The sequence below is a fragment of the Pituophis catenifer genome, unplaced genomic scaffold (genome assembly GCF_029215685.1).
Source record: "Pituophis catenifer annectens isolate HBS135680 unplaced genomic scaffold, rPitCat1.0.hap2 SCAF_9, whole genome shotgun sequence".
Classification (NCBI taxonomy): domain Eukaryota; kingdom Metazoa; phylum Chordata; class Lepidosauria; order Squamata; family Colubridae; genus Pituophis; species Pituophis catenifer.
This window is the reverse complement of record NW_027256889.1, coordinates 17,722,130-17,742,003: the sequence shown is the minus strand read 5'-3', so window position 1 is coordinate 17,742,003 and position 19,874 is coordinate 17,722,130. Positions and strand designations below refer to the sequence as shown.

The window sequence follows — 19,874 nt, the reverse complement described above, 5'->3', positions numbered from 1 at the left end:
TACATAAATTATGATGAACCTAGAAAGCTATCTTGCCATGATTTGAGACCTGTCTTCCATTATAATTCCTCAACCCAATTTGAGGATGATCTGAAATCATCTTCAAGCCAGCTAACCTTAAAACAGGATTTTACACTGGAATTTTCTCCAGCCCTGCTAAGAAATACTAGGGATTGAACTGGAGACTTTGTTTGCATACAAAGGTATGCACTTTGCCTCATAACCGTGTCCAACAGGGATAAAGGAAACTCCCTAAGATCAAACTGCCTTTAATCCTTGGTGCTTGGTACCGTCTATGTTGTTTACAGCAACTTTTCAGGGCTTTAGATCTTTTTCAGCCATTCCTAAGGTGCCAGGAATTGAACTTCAGCTCTGGATGAGATGGGCGGCACATAAATCCTGTAAATAAATAAATAAACTTGGAGATTACTGGAAAACAGAATTTCCAGGCTGTAACAGCACTGCAAACATCAGCGCCAAGCACCTCTGAGATCCCCTTGGCAAGCTCGGAATGCCTTTGTGGGTTATTGGAAAGTGCCTCCACGCACAGATCTAACTACTTTTGGTTGCCAACATTTTTTGCATCATACTTTTCTTGGTGTGAAGAGTTTAGAATTTCCATGCCTGGAGCTCTCCCATTTTATCATCCTAAATCTGTGAGATCTGTTGTGCAGGTCTCATTGTGGCTTAGCGGGGATCTCTATCCAGGTCTTCTCCATCCAAGTCTATCAATGGCAGCAAGTTATCACAGAATCATCTGGTAGACTGCTATAGATTGGACTCTTGGATGAATCGTTCTGCGACAGCTGCTTTCTTAGAAAGTCATTGTTGGTGCCATCAAAGTAGGTGAATGTGGAAAGAGAGTAGGAGATGCTCGTTTTTTGATAGGAAGCAGTCTCTGGCAAGGGAGATTTTTCCTAAATGTCCGTTAGCGTAATTATTCTAAGGACAATCTTCTAAGGAGAAAAGGAGAGAAATGGAATGAAGGCATCGGAGACACACACTCTGGGAAGGCTTCGTAAAGTTATCATCCTAAACAACACCCATGTCTGAACTGAATATTTCACATTAAGCCCAGCACTTTTTTCTAGAAAGCTCTTGGAAAATAATAAAATATATTTTGATCACTGAGAAAGGGTCCCTCACTCAAAGTCCTCCATTTCTGTGTCTGTCCTAGTTACTTTTGGGAATATTCTTGTTCTTCAACTCAGCCAGTTTGTTGGTTACGAAGCTCCACTTGAAGGCCACACCTTCAGCCTCTCGGAGATCATTGTCATGGCCAAGGTCACTGACTTCCTCAGCTGGCATCACCCCAGAACCCCCACTGCCCTCAACCCTTTCTTCGCTGGGGTCCACCTTGGCAGTCATTTTTTCCAAAGCTGAAGTTTTCTGCCACTTAGTAGCAAAGACATCCCAAAGGCCAGTGGTCTTCTTCTCAGCTGCTTCTTCTGCTGGCTTTGCAGCTAGAGGACTGAAAGGAGAAAAGAATTTAGGAAAGGAGAGGCATTAAAACTATATTCAGGGGTGCTATTCAGCAGATTCTGACAGGTTCTGGAGAACCGGTAGCAGAAATTTTGAGTAGTTCGGAGAACTGGCAAATACCACCTTTGGCTGGCCCCAAAGTGGGGTGGGAATAGGGATTTTGCAGTATCCTTCCCCTGGAGTGGGTTGGGAATGGAGATTTTGTAGTATCCTTCCCCTGCCATGCCTACAAAGCCATGCCCATCAAGTCACACCATGCCCACCAAGCGACGCCCACAGAACCGGTAGTAAAAAAAAAAATTGAATTCTACCACTGACTACATTGGATAGTGTGTTACTATAAATCCCCCAAATTCTAAGAATAAAATCAGAAACACAAGAAGCTGCTTAAGGCCAAGCCAGATCTTCAATTTGCTCTTAGTGGAAACAAAACTACAGCTAAAGAGTCCCCTATCAGTCGTGCCTGACTCATCTCCATTTCTTGGCCAAGTGGAAATGGCTCACCAGAATTTCAGACATAGGTTTTCCCAGCTCTTCCCGAGAGTAATGGAAATTGAAATGGATGTTTCTTATGTAAAATATATTCTCTGATCTTCCCTAAAACCAGGGGTGAAATCCAGCAGGTTCTGACAGGTTCTGGAGAACCAGTAGCAGAAATTTTGAGCAGTTCAGGGAACGGGTAGTGGAAATTTTCAGTAGTTCGGAGAACCGGCAAATACCACCTCTGGCTGGCCCCAGAGTGAGGTGGGAATGGAGATTTTGTAATATTCTTCCCCTGCCATGCCCACCAAGTTACGCCCACAGAACCGGTAGTAAAAAAATTTGGAATTCACCACTGCCTAAAACAATATTGTAGTAATTGATTTGGTTTCTTAGGAGATGCTTATCTAAATTATAATAGATGGAATGTACAGTAAAAAAAAACACCTATTGAGTTAAGTGGGAAACTATATGGAAATGTGACCTTAATCCTAAAAAGCCTTGCATTAACATTAGTACATAACAATCCTAAAGAATGTAAGGCTGATGCAGTACTATCTGGACCATATCTTGAGGTTGGCATTGTTTGTGAGTGTGGTTATAGTACGATGTGCAAAGGAAGACCTTTCTGATAGTAGATCTCCCTCTTTTCTTATGTTGTTGCCACTTGTGAGCTTGGAATGCCCACTTAGTAATTTCCCCAAAGAGCACTTTCCCCAGTTAGAACTTCACTGTGACATCTGATACTGCTTTGCTTTCGTAGATTTAATAATGGTAGTTTTTACCATTTTAATCTCGTTTCAGCTTTTTAAAGAATGGAGGGTAATGGATACCATAAAATAATAAAGAGCATATTTTCTAGAGTTTTTTGTATAGCTTGAAGGTTTAGTTTAAACATCCATTGGAGTTGAACAGCTATAATAAATATGAATGAATGAATGAATGAATGAATGAATGAATGAATGAATGAATGATGACTACTCTTGGAGGCTGAAGACTCCAACAACAGTGTGTCACATTTTATCTGCCCACTGGGGGGCAGAAGGTCAAAAGGAACAGCTGACTGATTCTAGCTAGGCGAAGAGAGACAACAAGGAATGTTTGCAATTAGTTTGCAGGGATCCTGTTCTGATGGGCACCAGTATGGCTATACCCAGTGATGGGATTCAGCCGGTTCGCATCACTTCGGGAGAACCGGTTGTTAACTTTCTGAGCAGTTTGGTGAACTGGGTGTTGGAAGAAATCATTAGGGCAGAGAACCGATTGTTAAATTATTTGAATCCCACCACTGGCTATATCCATATAGAATTATAGGTTGGAATGGACCTTGGAGATCTTCTAGTCCATCCCCCTGTTCAAGCAGGAGATCCTATACAATTCTGGACAAATGGCTGTCCAGTCTCTTCTTCAAAGCTTCCAGTGATGGAGCATCCACAACTTCCAGAAATAAGCCATTCAACTGATCGATTGTTCTCACTGCCAGGAAATTTCTCCTTAATTCTAGGTTGAGTCTCTCTTTCATGTTCTTCGACCTGTAACTTCTTGGCTTGCCTTCAAGTGCTTTGGAGAATAAGTTGACTCCCACTTAAATACTGCTATCGTATCACCCATAGTCCTTCTCTTTGTTACACTAGATGTCCAGAGCTACATAGTCCTCTACATTGGCTTTCATTCTTGGCCGCCAGAATTGTCTTCTAATCAAGTGTTTAGCCTCCAGACTCCGTACCGTTTTTGTTGCTCTTCCCTGCACTTTTTCTAGGGTCCCAACATCTTTTTTATATCATGGTGACCAGAACTGAACGCAGTATATCAATGTCAAGGGTGGTCTCATATTTGTACGTAATTGCAAAAGGATGCAAAAGCGTCAACCACAATGAGACAAAAACCAAGCCAAGACTCCTTAACATTAATCTGGTTTTGCAAGGTGGGCATGGCTAGGAAACAAAACACTAAGACTTATTTCTAGACAAATATAAGGAAGTTGAAGGCCCGGTGCATTTCCTTCCTGATTCTTTGGGCAACAATAGCTTTTTCTGCCAATTGTAGCTCATATCAGAAAAACATAAGGAAACGAAACATTCAGGGTGGTTGTAGTTTTGAATGAAGTGCCAAGAATGTGGATTGATTGATAGCTGATTTTTTTTTTTTTTTGTTTTTTTGCAGAATCTGGGGCACTCTGAGTTTGGAGGGAGGAGTTCTCCTCCATAAGTTCCTGTTATGACTATAAAAATGAACAGGCATTCTGGGTGAAGGGATGGTTCTGTGTACATGCTATCCCTCAAAGGCAGGGGTGGGCTGCTGGGGGTTCACAGGAGTTCGGGAGAACCTCTAGCTAAGATTCTGTGCAGTTTGGAGAACCCCCAAATCCCACTCCTGGCTGGCCCAACCCACCCCACCCCTCCCAGAAGTCCCCACATGGCCCATTTTAGATGCAGGTAAGTGCAGGGCGCGCGCGGAGGCTCAGGGAGGGCCAAAAACAGGCCTAGCGGGAGTTCGAGAGGGCCAAAAACGGGTCTGTTTCCAGCCTCCAGAGAGCCTCTGGAGCCTGGGGAGGCCATTTTTGCCCTCCCGGAGGGTTGAAAAAAGCCTTCAAAGGCTGGGAAGGGCAAAAAGCCCCCACCCCACCCCCGGTGGTGCAGGAGACCGACTAGGCCACACCCACCATGGCCATGCACACCCAGGAACCTGGCAGAGAACTCATTGCTACAATTTTTGAAGCCCACCCCTCCCTCTAAAGCAGTTTCCCAACCTTGACAACTTTAAGATATGGGGACTTCAACTCTCTTTCATTTGTCTGGCTGGCTGGCGAATTGTGGGAGTCGAAGTCCACATATCTTACAAGTTCTCAAGGTTGAAAATCACTGCAAAGAGGATAAAAAGTGATTGAACAAAGGCGTATATCTGCCCTATTCAAACAATTTGAGAATTGCAATTAGTTAGATATCTCTTACTGGTCAGCAGATGGTTCAGGAGCCAGCAACTGATCTTCATCCTCCCGGCCGAACAAAGATGACATGGTCCTCCAGCCTTTGACTCCAGCTCCCTGGACCTACATACCAAAATCAGACATTTGGGTTGTGGGTAGACATCATGGAAAGAGGCTTCCTCAGACAAACTTCAGAGCCCTTTCCTCAATGCAATTTCCTCTCAAATCAAGCATTTGTATGATTGTTTTTCTTTCTGGAGCTGTAATGGAGAGTGTGCTGGAACTCTTCAACTCTTCAACCCAACTGCTCAATAAGAATCTCTGCAGATTCTCAGCCATCCATGTCAGGGCTGCCCGCAAGGTGCTTTTTCAAAAGGCAATTGGACTTCTTTTTTTTTCCTTGAAGATGTCAGAACTGAAGAAGCTTCTTGGATGAGAAGCGAAACGTCTTCCATGAAAAAGCAAAAAAGTCCAGTTGCCTTTTGAAAAAGCACCTTTAGGATGCTCGGCAAGAGATTAATCCTTTTCTTTGGGCCAAGTAAAAATCTCTGAGATGATGGATAGGTTCTAGGTTAGGTGTGGGTGATCCCTTTGGACCACAAGTGGTTTCTCTATTCCTCCTTTTTTTTTTTTTTTTTTTGGCCTCAAAGTCCCCCAAGATGATCATCTTCTGAAAACAAGATTGAGAAAAGGGTCTTCTCCAGTGATATTGAACTCAGTAGAAGACATTGGGCTTCTGTAGTGATTTTTGCCTTTTTGCATTACGCGTTCCAGATTGTTTCATTATTAGCTATTTCATTGGGTTAACTAAATAATAACCTATTTTTTTTTTGCATTTCAAGGTATTCTCAACATTTTTCTCCAGCACCACACTTCAAAGGCATCCAGTTTATTCCATTCCAACTTTCTAATGGTGTAGCTTTCACAACATCTGTTACAACTGGGAAGACCATGGCACTGTTAATATCCACCTTTGGAATCATTGCAATGTCTCTGTCTTTTAACGTTTTGAATAGATTTGCAATCATTTTTCTTTTCAAATGGGAGACATCCCTTTATTTTATGGCTTCAGTTCTGAAATGTCCTTTATGTCAATATAAATCTGCACCAGAGACAAATTCCTTGTGTGCATAATCACACTTGGCCAAATAAAGTATCCAATCCAATCCAATTCAATTCACTACCGGTCACTTGGATGAAAACTTCACTTTCACTTAATTTTTCCCCATTATTCCTTTTTCTAACGTGCTCATACTGACATATTTTCATATCATAGGACCGCTATCTCCTATTGGCCCAACTAGCAACTTCTCATTTACAATTTAAATATGTCTGCACAATCTTTTTGAAAACCGTGCCGATTTTGGAAAGATGTTGATGCATTATTGTTACTGATAATCCTAGAGTTCACATATTCCCCTCCCCTTAAATTCCCCCCCTCTCAGAGGCTGAGCCAGCCATTTTGTTCTCGCATGATCATAATCTTAGTCACCGGTTTCTTTTTGTTTGGGCCTCGAAGGTGGCGCAGCCATTTTTTCTGTAATGCAACAGTAACTTCAGAAATGTAAAAGAAGGCTTTAGCTCTTTGGATGAAGACAGTGACTGTTCTTACCCGCCGAGCCAACTGAGAAACGGAGTTCAGTCCCTCCTCTGACAGCATGATGGAGTCTGTAGTTTCCACCAGTTGAGGATTCTCGGTCTGAAATAAGGAATCATCTTTTGAGAATTGTTGGTGCATGAATAGGCAATTGTGGCCTTTTGCTTCTACAGGAATCTGTGACTCCATTCAGTAGAGCAGGGGTGTCAAACTCATTGAGGGCCGCATCAGCATTGTGTTTGATCTTGGGGGGGCCGGGGAGGCATGGCCAGGAGGGCATGGCCAGCTTGACATCACTTGTAGCGGGGGAGCCTGTGGTGACCCAAGCACTCTGCCAACAAAAACGGGCCCCTGAGCTGAACTTCCTTTAGTGTCCTGTCTCAGGATGCTCCTTACCGTCTCAGCTTATCATTGCAGGTTTTTTTCCTGATCAAACAGAAAAAGTCTCATTTTGAAAGAATCAATTGGGTAACAGCAGTGGTGGGATTCAACTAATTTAACAACCGGTTCTCTGCCCTAATGATTTCTTCCAACAACCAGTTCACCAAACTGCTCAGGAATTTAACAACCGGTTCTCCCGAAGTGGTGCGAACTGGCTGAATCCCACCACTGGGTAAGAGGCTCCCATTGTTGTTCTCCTTTGAGGGGAGACCTACTGTATGTGTGGTCCCCCTCAAAGCATTTTTGAATGCGAAGATGATGCTAGAAGTAATGTTGCTTTACAGCATGCCTTCTGCCCCCCCCCCTTTTTTAATGCAAGAGTTAGAATGTTAGTAGATCCTCAATAATCACTGTATCCCACTGATACCAGTGTTTCCATTCTGGACTAAAGAATTATTTCCCATTAAAAAATAGAAAGTAGAATGTATTGTCTGAAATGCTATAGGATTTCCTACCTAAGCAGGGGGTTGGACTAGAAGACCTCCAAGGTCCCTTCTAACTCTGTTGTTCTATTCTATTCTATTCTATTCTATTCTATTCTATTCTATTCTATTCTATTCTATTCTATTCTATTCTATTCAAGAACCTTGGTGGCGCAGCAGACTAAAGTGCTGTTAAGTAACACCAGCTGCCTCAATTACTGCAAGTTCAAATCTCACCACGCTCAAGGTTGACTCAGCCTTCCATCCTTTCGAGGTAGGTAAAATGAGGACCTGGTTTGTGGGGGCAATAAGCTGACTTTGTATAAAAAAGAACACCGTTTAGGGGGCGACCGAAAGCCCTACTAAGCAGGTATATACAAACGTATGAATGCTATTGCTTAACGCATTATAAGCCGCCCTGAGTCTCCGGAGAAGGGCGGCATATATTCTATTCTATTCTATTCTATTCTATTCTATTCTATTCTATTCTATTCTATTCTATTCTATTCTATTCTATTCTATTCTATTCTATTCTATTCTATTCTGATCTGGGTGCTTTCCCACTGCCTTCCAGATGTGTGGCCTTTAATCCCCAGAATTTTTGTCAATGACTTTGCCAGCTGAAAAATATTAGGAGTGAAAGTCCATCCATCTGGAATGGGTGGGAAAGCTAACAAAGCCCATGTTCAATGACCAAGGAAAAAGAAGAGGTTTGATCATGGATTTCTCTACCTCATCTTGGAGATCCTCTTCCTGGAGCTCTCCACCAAGGGCTTGCATTACTTTTGTCTTATAGACTCTCCAGAATCCCTGCGTCATCGTTGCAACAGCCCAGTTCAGCTTTTATGATCTCGGTTTCTTCAGATGCAAGAGAAGCTTCAAGCTTTACCCTTCCTTTTCCAGTTTCTGCGTTGAGCATCGAGCAAGTTAAGTTCCAGGGGCCATTGTGTCATGGCACTCAGCTGCTCTGCAGGCTGTGCAGGGTATTAGTAGCTCAGCTAGAAGCTAGTGTGTCCTGCTACTTCACACCTGTTTCTAGCTGCCTCCTCCTTAGATCTGGTGTCTTCATTAACAATTCAGAAGCGTACAGCATTCATCGCAAAGAACAAAGTAGAATCAGATACATGGCTGACCCAGAATAATAATGGATGACAGATCTTGGGGAAAAAACAGGCACCCCACCCCTAGATAAGTTCTGTTAAAAAAAATATGGTTGTCTTCTTCATCTCACACATGGAAAACTAATCCTTCTAGGCTACCCTTGTCCATTAAACTTTTCTTTATGGGCAAACACCCTTTTTTATGTAGAAAGTCCCCCCCCCTTCAGAATGTGCCACTTGGCAGTTCCCTAATCCCAAGGAGACTGTTTCTCCCACTTTGGAATCACAAGGAAATGGCAAAGGAAAGCATCCCTAAGTTGCTGCTTTATACCCCCATTGTCTGCTGCACCCTGTAACTGATCTCTTGCAAGAACGGACTTTAGAATGTAAGAGCTAAGCAGCAGGCTTAAAATAGCTGCTGACAGATAAATTATTTTGTAGGGCTGATAGCCTTGCAAACCGGCATCTTCTCCTTCCTGGATTTAGTTTCTGCTTTTGGCAAAATGCCAATCTCTACCCCTCCCCACTCACTCTGCCCAATTGTCCAAATGGTGTCTTAAAAACCTGCAAGGAAGCTGAATTTATTCATTTATTCATTAATTTATTAATTTTATTTCTATACCGCCCTTCTCCCGAAGGACTCAGGGTGGTGTACAGCCGGATTAAAAGCACAAAGACAGACAAAATTTAAAAATAATTAAAATTATTAAATAATTGGCTCATTTATAAAACCCCCAAATTTAAAATCCCATATTTAAAACCAATTAAAATCTTTACATTGATAGCTCAGCCTGGCGGAACAACAAGGTTTTGAGGGCACAGCGAAATACACGGAGAATTGCCTGTCACTTTCCACATTTATGCTCTAACTCCATGATGGCAAACCTATGGCATGCATGCCACAGGTGGCACGCAGAGCCATATCTGTGGGCACGCAAATGTTGCCCTAGCTCAGCTCCAGCACTAATTTTCAGGCCTTCCGGGCCCACCGGAAGTCAGGAAACTGTTTGTTTCCGGCCTCCAGAGTGCCTCCAGGGGGGTGGGGAAGGCCGTTTTCACCCTCCCCAGGCTCCAAGAAAGGCCTCTGGAGCCTGGGGAGGGCGAAAAATGGGCCCACCGGTAACTTTTTTGCCGTCAGGGGGGGTCGCGTGGGGGGGGGTCGCGCACACATGCTCAGGGTACGGGGCATTGAATTATGGGTGTGGCCACACACGTGCGCAACCCCTCTGTTCCCCCCACTTTTGGCACACGACAGCAAAAAGGTTACCCATCACTGCTCTAGCTGTTGAAGAGAAGACAGTTCTCTTTCCATCACCCAACTTGCTTCCTTCTCTCCTTAGCTAATGACGGATGCCTGTCCGCTGCCTTTCCATATCAATAAATGCCTGATTATTTCTCAGCCTGGTGCAGCAACATGATAACAAATTGTTAATGAACTAGCTATGCCTTTGTCTTGTGCTGACAACCATATGCTAATGCCACAGACTCCTTTGTGCTATGCTTCCCGTAGCCATTCTACATCAAACGTGGGTTTCTCACAAAGCTGAAGCCTGTTGGGAAGTGTCTTTAGATCCAAGAGTTGTCAAGTGACTTTTGTCACAAATTTAAACTTGGGATCAATTTATCTACTCATGTCGTTTCAATGAGGGTGACTGTGGCTCAGAGGACACCTGGAACATTGGAAATCATGGCACTGAGAAATTCTGATGCTTGTTTGGAGATGGGGAGAGGAGAGAAAATAATTAAGGTTTTTTTTTAATGAACTGATGTGTGAGAAGGGAAGACCTCCTTCTCAAACGATCCTCTCTCCCAAACTCCGCCCCCAAACCTGAGTCCTACGGGACTCCTTCATTACATACTGCCACACAGTGGTGAAATCTAATTTTTTTTACTACCGGTTCTGTGGGCGTGGCTTGGTGGGCGTGGCTTGGTGGGTGTGGCAGGGGAAGGATACTGCAAAATCCCCATTCCCTCCCCACTCCTGGGGGAAGGATATTGCAAAATATCCATTCCCACCCCACTCTGGGGCCAGCCAGAGGTGTTATTTGCCGGTTCTCCAAACTGCTCAAAATTTCTGCTACCGGTACTCCAGAATCTGTCAGAACCTGCTGGATTTCACCCCTGCTGCCACACATATCTCAACCACTGGAGACCAAAGTGTGTGTATGCACATGAGCACATGTGTATGCTATACTCCAGCTTCAAAAAGCTAACCACTTCTCCCATAGGGATAAACAGTCAGGCTGGTCAACCCGTGGCAAGCTATTGACTTGATGGAAAAATAGGGCATAAAAAGCCACTAGATTTGAGTGTTCATGCAAATCTATTAATAAATAATTTTAAGTTCACTCGCCCAAAGAGGTTGTGGGGTCAAAACTTCACATCTTGAGTTGATACATTACACCCCATTGTTTGCACCCCTGTAACTGATCTAATAATATTATTTATAATGTTTCGATTATTTAAATAGCTAAGATTTATAGATTCTTAAGAAGGAAAAATGTATTTTCCCACACAAGTTGTTTTTATCAAATTGTGTGGGAAAATACACAATTTTATCATGGAGATTTTTTGTTATTACTTTAATGAATGGGGGTGGGGGAAATGAGTGGTGTTTTGTTGCAGATTTGAATCAAGAAGATCCAAGGCCACTAGGCCTAAATCTCCCAAGAGACTTTTTCATCATTCCATCCAAAAAGGAAATGCTACTCATAATTTTGCAGTTAGATCATCTTTCAGGATTCTGCCGTGCAGACTCTTTTCCCAGAGAAGCGTCACCTGCTGTAACATAAGGCAGTTGTCATGCCTGGAAGCCATATTACCTGTATGCCTTGAGGATCCAGGCCTGCCACAATCATACCATGGGAAGTTGGGAGGGGGGATTGTATGAGTGAAGTAGAGATAGCCATAACAAAATTCTCTAAGAGAAGTTCAAGGCCATGGTATCTGGCAGCTGTGCAAAGAAGAAATTGGAGGATGTCTTCTGTTCAGGAAAGAACTGATTGGAGCTGTGTGGACATGTGGAACATGTGGGAAAGGTCTTGAATTTTCTTGTGGGTGAGGAAAACCTGGAAGCTTTCAGGTTCGGGTTTTTCCAGATGTGCCAATATGACATCTCTAATAAAAGTTAGCTTCAAGGAACTTCAAGCCTCGGAGTTTGATTTCGTTGGGGATATTCTCCTGAGTCTCCAGAGAAGGGCAGCATATAAATCGAACCAATAAATAAATAAATATTACTTGGAACCCTGACAGCAGTGTTCATGTATGCTCGTATGCATTAACATTATAGAACAGGAAACAGAATATTATGATCAACTTTGAAAGCAAGAGGAATGTAGATCAATACAATGTAATGACCCTCAAATGAAACCTGGCCAGCCTAGCCCTAGATGGGCTATTGCCCTTTGCTTATAAAATCTTTTGATGAGGAATCCTGAGGATATGTATTTTCTTCACAGAGGATTAGCTGGACATCAGGAAAGCGCGCACACACAAATACCACAACAGTGCCTTAGGTCAAAGGGTCACTTTTTGTGACTCAGCATTAAGAAGATGGGAACTTGGCCTGGTGGCTCAGCAGACTGATAGCATTGTGATTAACACTAGCTGTCTGCAATTACTGTAAGTTTGAATCTCACCAGGCTCAAGGTTGACTCAGCCTTCCATCCTTTCTGAGATAGGTAAATTGAGGACCCAGTTTGTGGGGGCAATAAGCTGACTTTGTATAAATATACAAAAATATGAAGGTTATTGCTTAACGCATTGTAAGCCGCCCTGAGTCTCCGGAGAAGGGCAGCATATAAATCAAATTAAAAAAAAAACTGCAGCACAACCTTTTAATGGGATATATTAAAATTAAAATTAAAAATATATTATATTCTAGTTATGTTCATCTTAAAGGTTTAAAGTGGAATTCCAAGAAAGGATAAAGAGTTGGAAAGTCACTGGAGGATGGCTTTTCTTTTCAAAGAATGGTAGATTCAGACCTGCAAATCAGATCAGGAAACAGAGGCTAAAACTGTATTAGTTTTATGTTTTAACAAAACCCTGCATTGCATTATATATAATACATAGTTGCTAATAACAGAAGTGCTACAATAAGAAACACGAAGTTTAACAAACAGCAACAGAGCAGAACTAAAAAAAATCTACCTAGTATCAGTTTAAAAAATATTTTTGCCAAAACAAATAAAAGATGAAAAGGATATAAATGTAATAAATGCATTAAGCACTCGGAAATGTACACAGACATATCTATTGATAAATGAAGGGAGGAATTAGAAACATATCTGTTTATGTAAAATAGAGGTGAGATTTTCGGTGGCAGTTCTTTGGACAGGATGCTGATTGAATATTCTTCCTTGCCTTCTTCTATTGGAAACAATGGAACTTCAGGGGTTAGTCTAGTGGATTACTGTCCTGAGCAAGACATTGGAATAGATGGCCTCTAAGATATTTTCCACATCATGCATTCTGAATCTAAAAAAGTGAATGATTATAAATGAGCTTCCAATGGTTTTATGAGGAAATTGTAGGTGCTTGCGCTGTGGAAATACACTAGCACTGGAAGAACAGAGTTCAGATTAAAATACCCCGGAAAAAGACAATGCAAAGTCATGATTCTGCCAATGAAACCATACAGATGGAGTCACCAAAGCCAAGATGACACTTTTATGTTTAGGATCACACCAATATTCCCAATTATAATACTATGTTAAATAAATTTATTATGTAGCTTTGAATGTCATTCTGTAGCAGAAATACAGTACATGCTAGAAATCCAACAAACGAGTATGCTTGGTTGATTTGAAAAGTCTTTTAATGAATTTCAGGTCATGTTGCTTGTTTGTTAATCAGCCATAGCTGCCTTTCCCTGAACTTGGTCTAATTTGCAAACCTTTTTATCTTCGTAAATGAGACTTTGAATTGAACTGGCCATTAATATTTGATGTTAGGATAAATCAGTGTTTTTCAAACTCAGCAATTTTAAGACAGGATGTGCACTTCAACTCCCAAAATACCCCAGCCAGAATGGGAGTCAATTCTGGGAGTTAAAAGTCCACATATCTTAAAAGTTGCCGCAAAGATTTGATTAATTTGTCATTTATTTTTTCCAGCTATTACATTCAGATGAATTGTGGAAACTTGGGAGATGCATATTAAATATCTAGAAGAAATATATTCATAGAAGTTATGTTTCCTTGACGCTCCCATTGGTCATTTCATTCATAACCACGATTGGCTACAGAACGTCATCTCATGCATATTCAAATCAATTTGGAAACGCTCGGGGGGATGGCGCTATGAGATGACGTCACGCGCGCCTATCGGAAGCGGAAGTGAAGCGTCCCTTCTCTCTCTTTCTCTCTCCGGCGAGGTTCGGAATCGGAATATGGCTCCCAAGAGCTCCCGTCGAACGGGTTCGCATAAGACGCACTCCTTGGCCCGCCAGTGGAAAACGAAGCGGCGGCGACGAGATCTGGATCAGATCCACCACGACATGGTGCCTGAGAACGCGGCGAAGCTGCTGCGCCAAGAGCTGGATCCCGACCTGCCTGGCAGTGCCCAGCACTACTGCCTGCATTGCGCGTGCGTCAAGAGAGAAAGGCGGTGGGGGGGGAGGAATACCCCTTGCATATAGAGATAAGAATTAGACCTGACCAACTTTCTCGGTTGTGGGATAGAAAACTGTCTCTTTAGACCAGTTTCTCAACCTTGACAAGTGGTAAGATGTGTGGACTTCCAATTCCCAAAATTTCCCAGCTAGCATGTTGTTTGGGGGAATTCTGGGACTTAAAGTTCTCGGCTTAAAGTAGCCCATTTTTAAAAAAATGCTACTTTAGACATAAATGAGAGTTGCCTATCAAAATGTAAGATTTTAGCTGCAGAATGTATGCAGGAAAAGCTGATTTTTTTTCTTTTTCAAAGAAAGGGCTGAAGAAGTCCTATTTTATGGGTTTAAAAATTAAATTAGTTAGGATGTAAAAAAAAAAAAAAAAAAAAAACCCACCACCAAATGCTTAGGCAGTTGCTAGGTGGTAACAAAGAGCCAGCGATTTCTGCGTTATTTTGCCATCCCATCCAGATTTTTGCAGTCCAAACCTGGAGCCCTAATTGTAGACAAAAGAAGCAAATATGAAGTTGGACTCTTACATTTCCTTTCAATTTTTGGGGTGGGGGGGTAGAGAAAAACTGCAGCCCAAATGTGGTCACTATTTTTAAAACTTTATTTGGTAATCCTGTACAGTTCGTTATTTCCATTTTAGGGAAGGGCATGTAATGGAGAGCAGCTTATGATAGCCCTGTAGCACAGTTCTCTTTTAAGGTTCAAAAGGTGTAAGTCTGCAAATTAATTTGGTTTTTCTGCTACTCAGTAAATCCAGTGAGCGTAAATTTGAAAAAGAGGCCAGAGGCAAGTCACCCATTATTTTTCACTGCTTTCAAACAGCTCCTTCCAATCCCAGAGGAAACTTTATCCCCATTCATCCTTTTAAATTTTTATCCTTTAATTTTTATAAATAACTCAATAACGCATACCTACTACTATGCCCCCCTCCTAGTTTGTGGACTTCTTTGAGTGCCCACAGCTCTAGCCTGATTTGAACCATTTACTGGCACAAATCTTAACTATATTTAATTCTGTCGGGGTTCCCTTCTAAGTTAGGTTTGTTAGTTTGGCTCTGAAACCCAAGATTTAAACATCAGTGGTGAAAATGGGTTAGTGTGAAATATTAAAAACATTTGCTGATGCAGTTTCGATGTTAGGTTTTGATGTTAGTGGTAGGGAGTGGAACTATTCCAAGCAGAGTGCAGTTTTTCCTGTTTTATTTGTAAATAGAGTCTGTCCTTGAGAAGATGAGAACATTTTAGAAAGTGAAATGATATTAAGGAGTGTAATTATCGTTGGCCTAATTGGCTAGTAACTGCATTGGAGCAAAATATATCCTGGTATATTGATTGAGTCATTGCTTTCAAACCAGTCTTGACTCCTCACAACTTCATGCAAGTTTCTAAGCAGCTTTTTTTTTTTTCAAAAATGTCTCATCCTTGCCTTCTTCCTATAGCTAAAAGAGAGTGACTGGCCCAAAGTCATGCACTAAAGAAAGACTAGAATGAGGGGTCCTTAGTGCTCTTGGATATTGGCAGATATTCCATTTCCCAAACATTTTATATTCCAATGGCTTGCCTTGTCAGTATAGTGGGAGTGGTGGCGATTTTTTGATTGGGTTAGTTTGTTTGGCAGTTTACTCCTAAAGACTAGAATTCAGCTTTTCCTGCCCATAGTCCAACAGCTTAATCACTAGGCCCAACTGACTTTCCATCAGTTTACAGCATGCTTGTTTTCTTCTTCTGTCTTCTTAGGCGATATTTCATTGACTTAAAAAGTATGAAGGATCATTTCAGATCAAAAGTTCACAAAAAGAGGTAATGTTAACTTTATTTAATTGGGGGGGAGTACCATCCTGTTAGCAGTCCATTTTCTTGAACCTGAACCGTTTCTTCTGAATGGCCTACCTGTCACATTTAGCTAGCAAATATATACCGTATTTTTCAGACTATATGTCGCACCGGTGTATAAGACCCACCAAGATTTCAAAGAGGTAAGTAAGAAAAAAAAGTTTTTGCCCTCCCTGGACCTCAGGAGCACACTGCAGGCCTCCCAAACCCTCTGCGTGCCCCGTTTTTTGCCCATTTTTGCGAAAAACGAGGCAGGCAGAGGGTTTGGGAGGCCTGCAGAGTGTTCCTGGGGGCTGGGGGAGGGCAAAAACACCCCCGTTTTTGCAAAAAATGGGCCTGTTTTTTTTTTTTTTTCCCAAAAATGGAATGAGCAGGGCGGGCCTTCAGGAGGCTAAAAATGGCTGTATTCAGTGTATAAGACGCACCTTCTTTTAAGGGAGAAAAAGGTGCGTCTTACACTCCGAAAAATATGGTAATCAAAATGTATGCCAATGGCAAAGAGGATGAGATTTCATTCAGGTCTTGTGTCCTTCATTGACTGGAATATCAGCATTTGCAAAACTTTTGGATTTATTTCTGTGTTGTTGTTTTTTTAAGACTGAAACAGCTGAGTGAGGAGCCCTACACCCAGGAGGAAGCTGAGAGGGCTGCAGGAATGGGATCTTACATTCCACCCAAGAAAATTGAAGTCCACACACAAGCTCTTGATGAGATGGATGAATCCAGCTAAGGCACAAGGACTTTTTTTCCCCCATCTGAAAAATCAGGAGATAACTAAGATATGAAAGCATTGGTATAATTAGATGGTTATATTTTTAAAGTTGTACTATTTATTGCAGTATGTTTGCTGTATTTATACTGAAATATAAATATACTGAAATATATGCAGATGAGAAAGATCAACCCTCTTGGATGGAAAAAAAGACATTTTGCCCCCTTCTTGTTTGGTATGAATTAGAATCCAGCAGAGTCAGAGGCAGGAGCCATGCTGCTCAAATGGACTTGTTTTTGATTCTCTTGCAGTGGTTTCAAATGTTACCATAGACTTTCAGCTCTAAATGTTCCACTCTTCCATTGGGCCCACTTAATAAACGAGCCGATGATCTGGTTGGCTAATCTTTGCCTATTTTGCTTTGGGGGTTTGATTTGAATGTGTTGAAGGATGTTTTCTGCAACTTGTTAGAAGAGGAGCAACTGATGCCATTTTGATCTTTTTTGGGGTTTGGGCTTTTAAAAATCACATTGATGGCACGGATCAGAATCTCTCGTTAAGCATGCCTAGAAATAGGTGCATTTTCTTTCCCTTGAAAGTAGAGTCAGATTGTTCAGTGAGGGAAATCCTCTAAATTGGAGCGTTACAAGCAGAGGTGGGTTTCAGCAGGTTCTGACCAGTTCTGGAGAACCAGTAGCGGAAATGTTGAGTAGTTTGGAGAACCGGTAGTAAAAATTCTGACTGGCCATGCCCCCATCTATTCTCTGCCTCCCAAGTCCCAGCTGATCGGGAGGAAATGGGGATTTTGCAATAACCTTCCCCTGGAGTGGGGTGGGAATGGAGATTTTACAGTATCCTTCCCCTGCCACGCCCACCAAGCCACACCCACAGAACCGGTAGTAAAAAAATTTGAAACCCACAAGTCTATGCCATTGATGAATCAGTGGAGAAGGAAGACAAATTCCTATTTGGTTCAGAGATAGAATGTTGGTTAAGAACTGAAACATAATGGTAGAGGTGAACCACCTCTTGATGACTTGGTAGCCATGATTAATGCCTGGGAGAAGACAAGAGCCCTGCAGATGGTATGAACCAAGTGGGCAGGTCATGTCAGAATTTCCTTTCCTTAGTTACTTTCTGAGACTTGTACGCCACTCCTATTAACAAGCAAACCAATTCCTCATTCCGGTACTAAGGTTAAAACACAGGTAAAAATACACCTGATTCAAATGACTAAAACGATGTTTCTCAACTGTGGGAACTTTTAAGATGTGTGGACTTCAATTCCCAGAATTCCCCAGCCAGCCATGAAACATGTCCTCTTGCAAACTCACTTTGTTGCTTCTCTCCATGATTTATTAAAATCATTGTTTTCATTTAGAGCAGAGAAATGAGTTCGATCCCTGTTTCCAATCTAATCTTTGAAATCAGAGACAAAGCAAAGTTATTTGGGAGTAGGCAGTAAATGAGATTCCTTCTTGGAAACAATTTAAGAAGGCAGAGTGCATCATGGCTAGAGATAAAAAGCGTGGATATGTGACCACACAATTCAGTTTAGGGTTACTAGGCTACAATTACATCTTTAGCAAAGCAAATCTTGTTTTGAACCATACTTATTTTTAGTTCAGTGTTACCGGTCGCACAGTTTGATCATCCTTCACCTACACAAACATCTTTTCCTGCCAAAACAAATGTAGATTTTAATTTATATAGCTTTTGCAATTTGGTAATTCTATATCATTTTTCCTTGTAACATTTTCTACTAAAATCAATGTTCTAAGTTTTGTGGAAGTGAGGTATTTGGAGAATGTATTTTGAAATTACCTCCAATCTTTTTTTTTGTTTTTTAAACCAGCTGGAAGGACTCACAATATGGTCAGCAGATGACTAAACTGAGTTAGCAGAAAGAAAGGAGTATTTCGTCAGTAATTTAGAAAAACCAGCAGAAAATAACAGCACCCGCCAAGTGAAACTTGTAAAAAAAAGGTGGTCTTGCTCTGATCAAACTTTGTTCCCTTCCAAAAACTTGTTTTCCAAGTCACCAGAGGGCAAGACAAGAAGGAATGGTTGGAAGCTCATTAAGGAGAGATCCAACCTAGAACTAAGGAAAAATTTCCTGACAGTGAGAGCTATTAATCAGTGGAACGACTTATCTTCAGAAGCTGTGGATCAGAGGTGGGCTTCAGCTGGTTCACACCAGTTCAAGTGAAGTGATTGTTAACTTTTTGCCCAGTTCAGAGAAACTGCTAATCCCACCTCTGGCTGGCCCTGCCCACCCCTCCCCTGCCTGGTGTCCCCCCCACGGCCAATTTTGACTTCCAGGTTGGTGCAGGAGGCCTTCCAGGCCCAAAATGGGGCACAGAGGGCATCACGTGGCCCTCCATGGCCCTTTTTGGCTTCCAGGTTGGTGCAGGAGGCCTTCCAGGCCCAAAATGGGGCACAGGGGGCATCACGTGGCCCTCCATGGCCCTTTTTGGCTTCCAGGTTGGTGCAGGAGGCCTTCCAGGCCCAGAACGGGGCTCAGATGTGGTAGCTCAGTGGTTAGAATCCAGTATTGAAGGCTAACTCTACTCACAATCTGGAGTTCGATCCTGACCATCTCAGAGTTGATTCAGCCTTCCATCCTTCCAAGGTTGGTAAAATGAGGACTCAGATTGTTGGACCCGATTGGCTGGACTAGAAGATCTCCAAGGTCCCTTCCAGCTCTATTCTAATTGAAATTTCTTTTACAAAAAGGAGAAAGACAATGCCAACCTGGAGTAGGGAAGATATATTCTGGGATGTACTTGCACCTTTGCAATATATTGAGTTGATTTCCTGACTAAAAGTGGCAAGGAGAAGTGGTGGTGCAGTGGTTAGAATGCATGTTAACTCAGCCCTCAGCGAGCAGTCCGATCCTGATTGGCTCAAGGTTCACTCAGCTTCCCATCCTCCCAAGGTTGATAAAATGAGGAACCAGATTATTGGGGGCAATATGCTGACTTTGTAAACTGCTTGGAGAGTGCAGTAAAGCACTATGAAGTGGTATATAAGTCTAAATGCTATTGCTAAGTGCTGGTGCTATTTTCAAAATTGTGGGCTGTGGAGATCTGCCATTACCAAACTTTCCCTTCATCTAGTCATTCTATAGTCTGCTGATTAAATTTGCAATCCATAAGCATCTCACATGAAGCTTTCTCTGATAACCGCAGCCTGTGGTTTATGATTTGCATAAATGTATTTTTCAGCATTTCATATCTAGCTTCTGTTGCCTTGA

General features: G+C 42.1%; 2 protein-coding genes across 2 annotated transcripts; one reads left to right on the top strand and one right to left on the bottom strand.

The window, feature by feature from the left end:
• Positions 1-1,173: 1,173 nt before the first annotated feature.
• On the bottom strand, positions 1,174-8,167 carry CUNH1orf232 (chromosome unknown C1orf232 homolog). Its single transcript, XM_070950116.1, has 4 exons — positions 8,081-8,167; positions 6,501-6,587; positions 4,914-5,011; positions 1,174-1,471 (listed from the first exon to the last, which is right to left on the bottom strand). The coding sequence occupies exons 1-4, from the start codon at positions 8,165-8,167 to the stop codon at positions 1,174-1,176; spliced, it is 570 nt and encodes a 189-aa protein (XP_070806217.1).
• Positions 8,168-13,802: 5,635 nt separating this feature from the next.
• On the top strand, positions 13,803-17,027 carry ZNF593 (zinc finger protein 593). Its single transcript, XM_070949918.1, has 3 exons — positions 13,803-14,037; positions 15,811-15,873; positions 16,504-17,027. The coding sequence occupies exons 1-3, from the start codon at positions 13,841-13,843 to the stop codon at positions 16,634-16,636; spliced, it is 393 nt and encodes a 130-aa protein (XP_070806019.1). The 5' UTR covers positions 13,803-13,840; the 3' UTR covers positions 16,637-17,027.
• Positions 17,028-19,874: the final 2,847 nt, after the last annotated feature.

Excerpts from the sequence above, each read along its gene's own strand:
- ZNF593 (XM_070949918.1), top strand. The coding sequence starts at position 13,841 with ATGGCTCCCAAGAGCTCCCGTCGAACGGGTTCGCATAAGACGCACTCC. Across the intron at positions 14,038-15,810 it reads CACTACTGCCTGCATTGCGC|GCGATATTTCATTGACTTAA; the intron begins GTGCGTCAAGAG and ends CTGTCTTCTTAG. Across the intron at positions 15,874-16,503 it reads TCAAAAGTTCACAAAAAGAG|ACTGAAACAGCTGAGTGAGG; the intron begins GTAATGTTAACT and ends TGTTTTTTTAAG.
- CUNH1orf232 (XM_070950116.1), bottom strand. The coding sequence starts at position 8,167 with ATGACGCAGGGATTCTGGAGAGTCTATAAGACAAAAGTAATGCAAGCC. Across the intron at positions 6,588-8,080 it reads AAGAGGATCTCCAAGATGAG|ACCGAGAATCCTCAACTGGT; the intron begins GTAGAGAAATCC and ends TCCTTATTTCAG. Across the intron at positions 1,472-4,913 it reads CCTGAACCATCTGCTGACCA|TCCTCTAGCTGCAAAGCCAG; the intron begins GTAAGAGATATC and ends TTCTCCTTTCAG.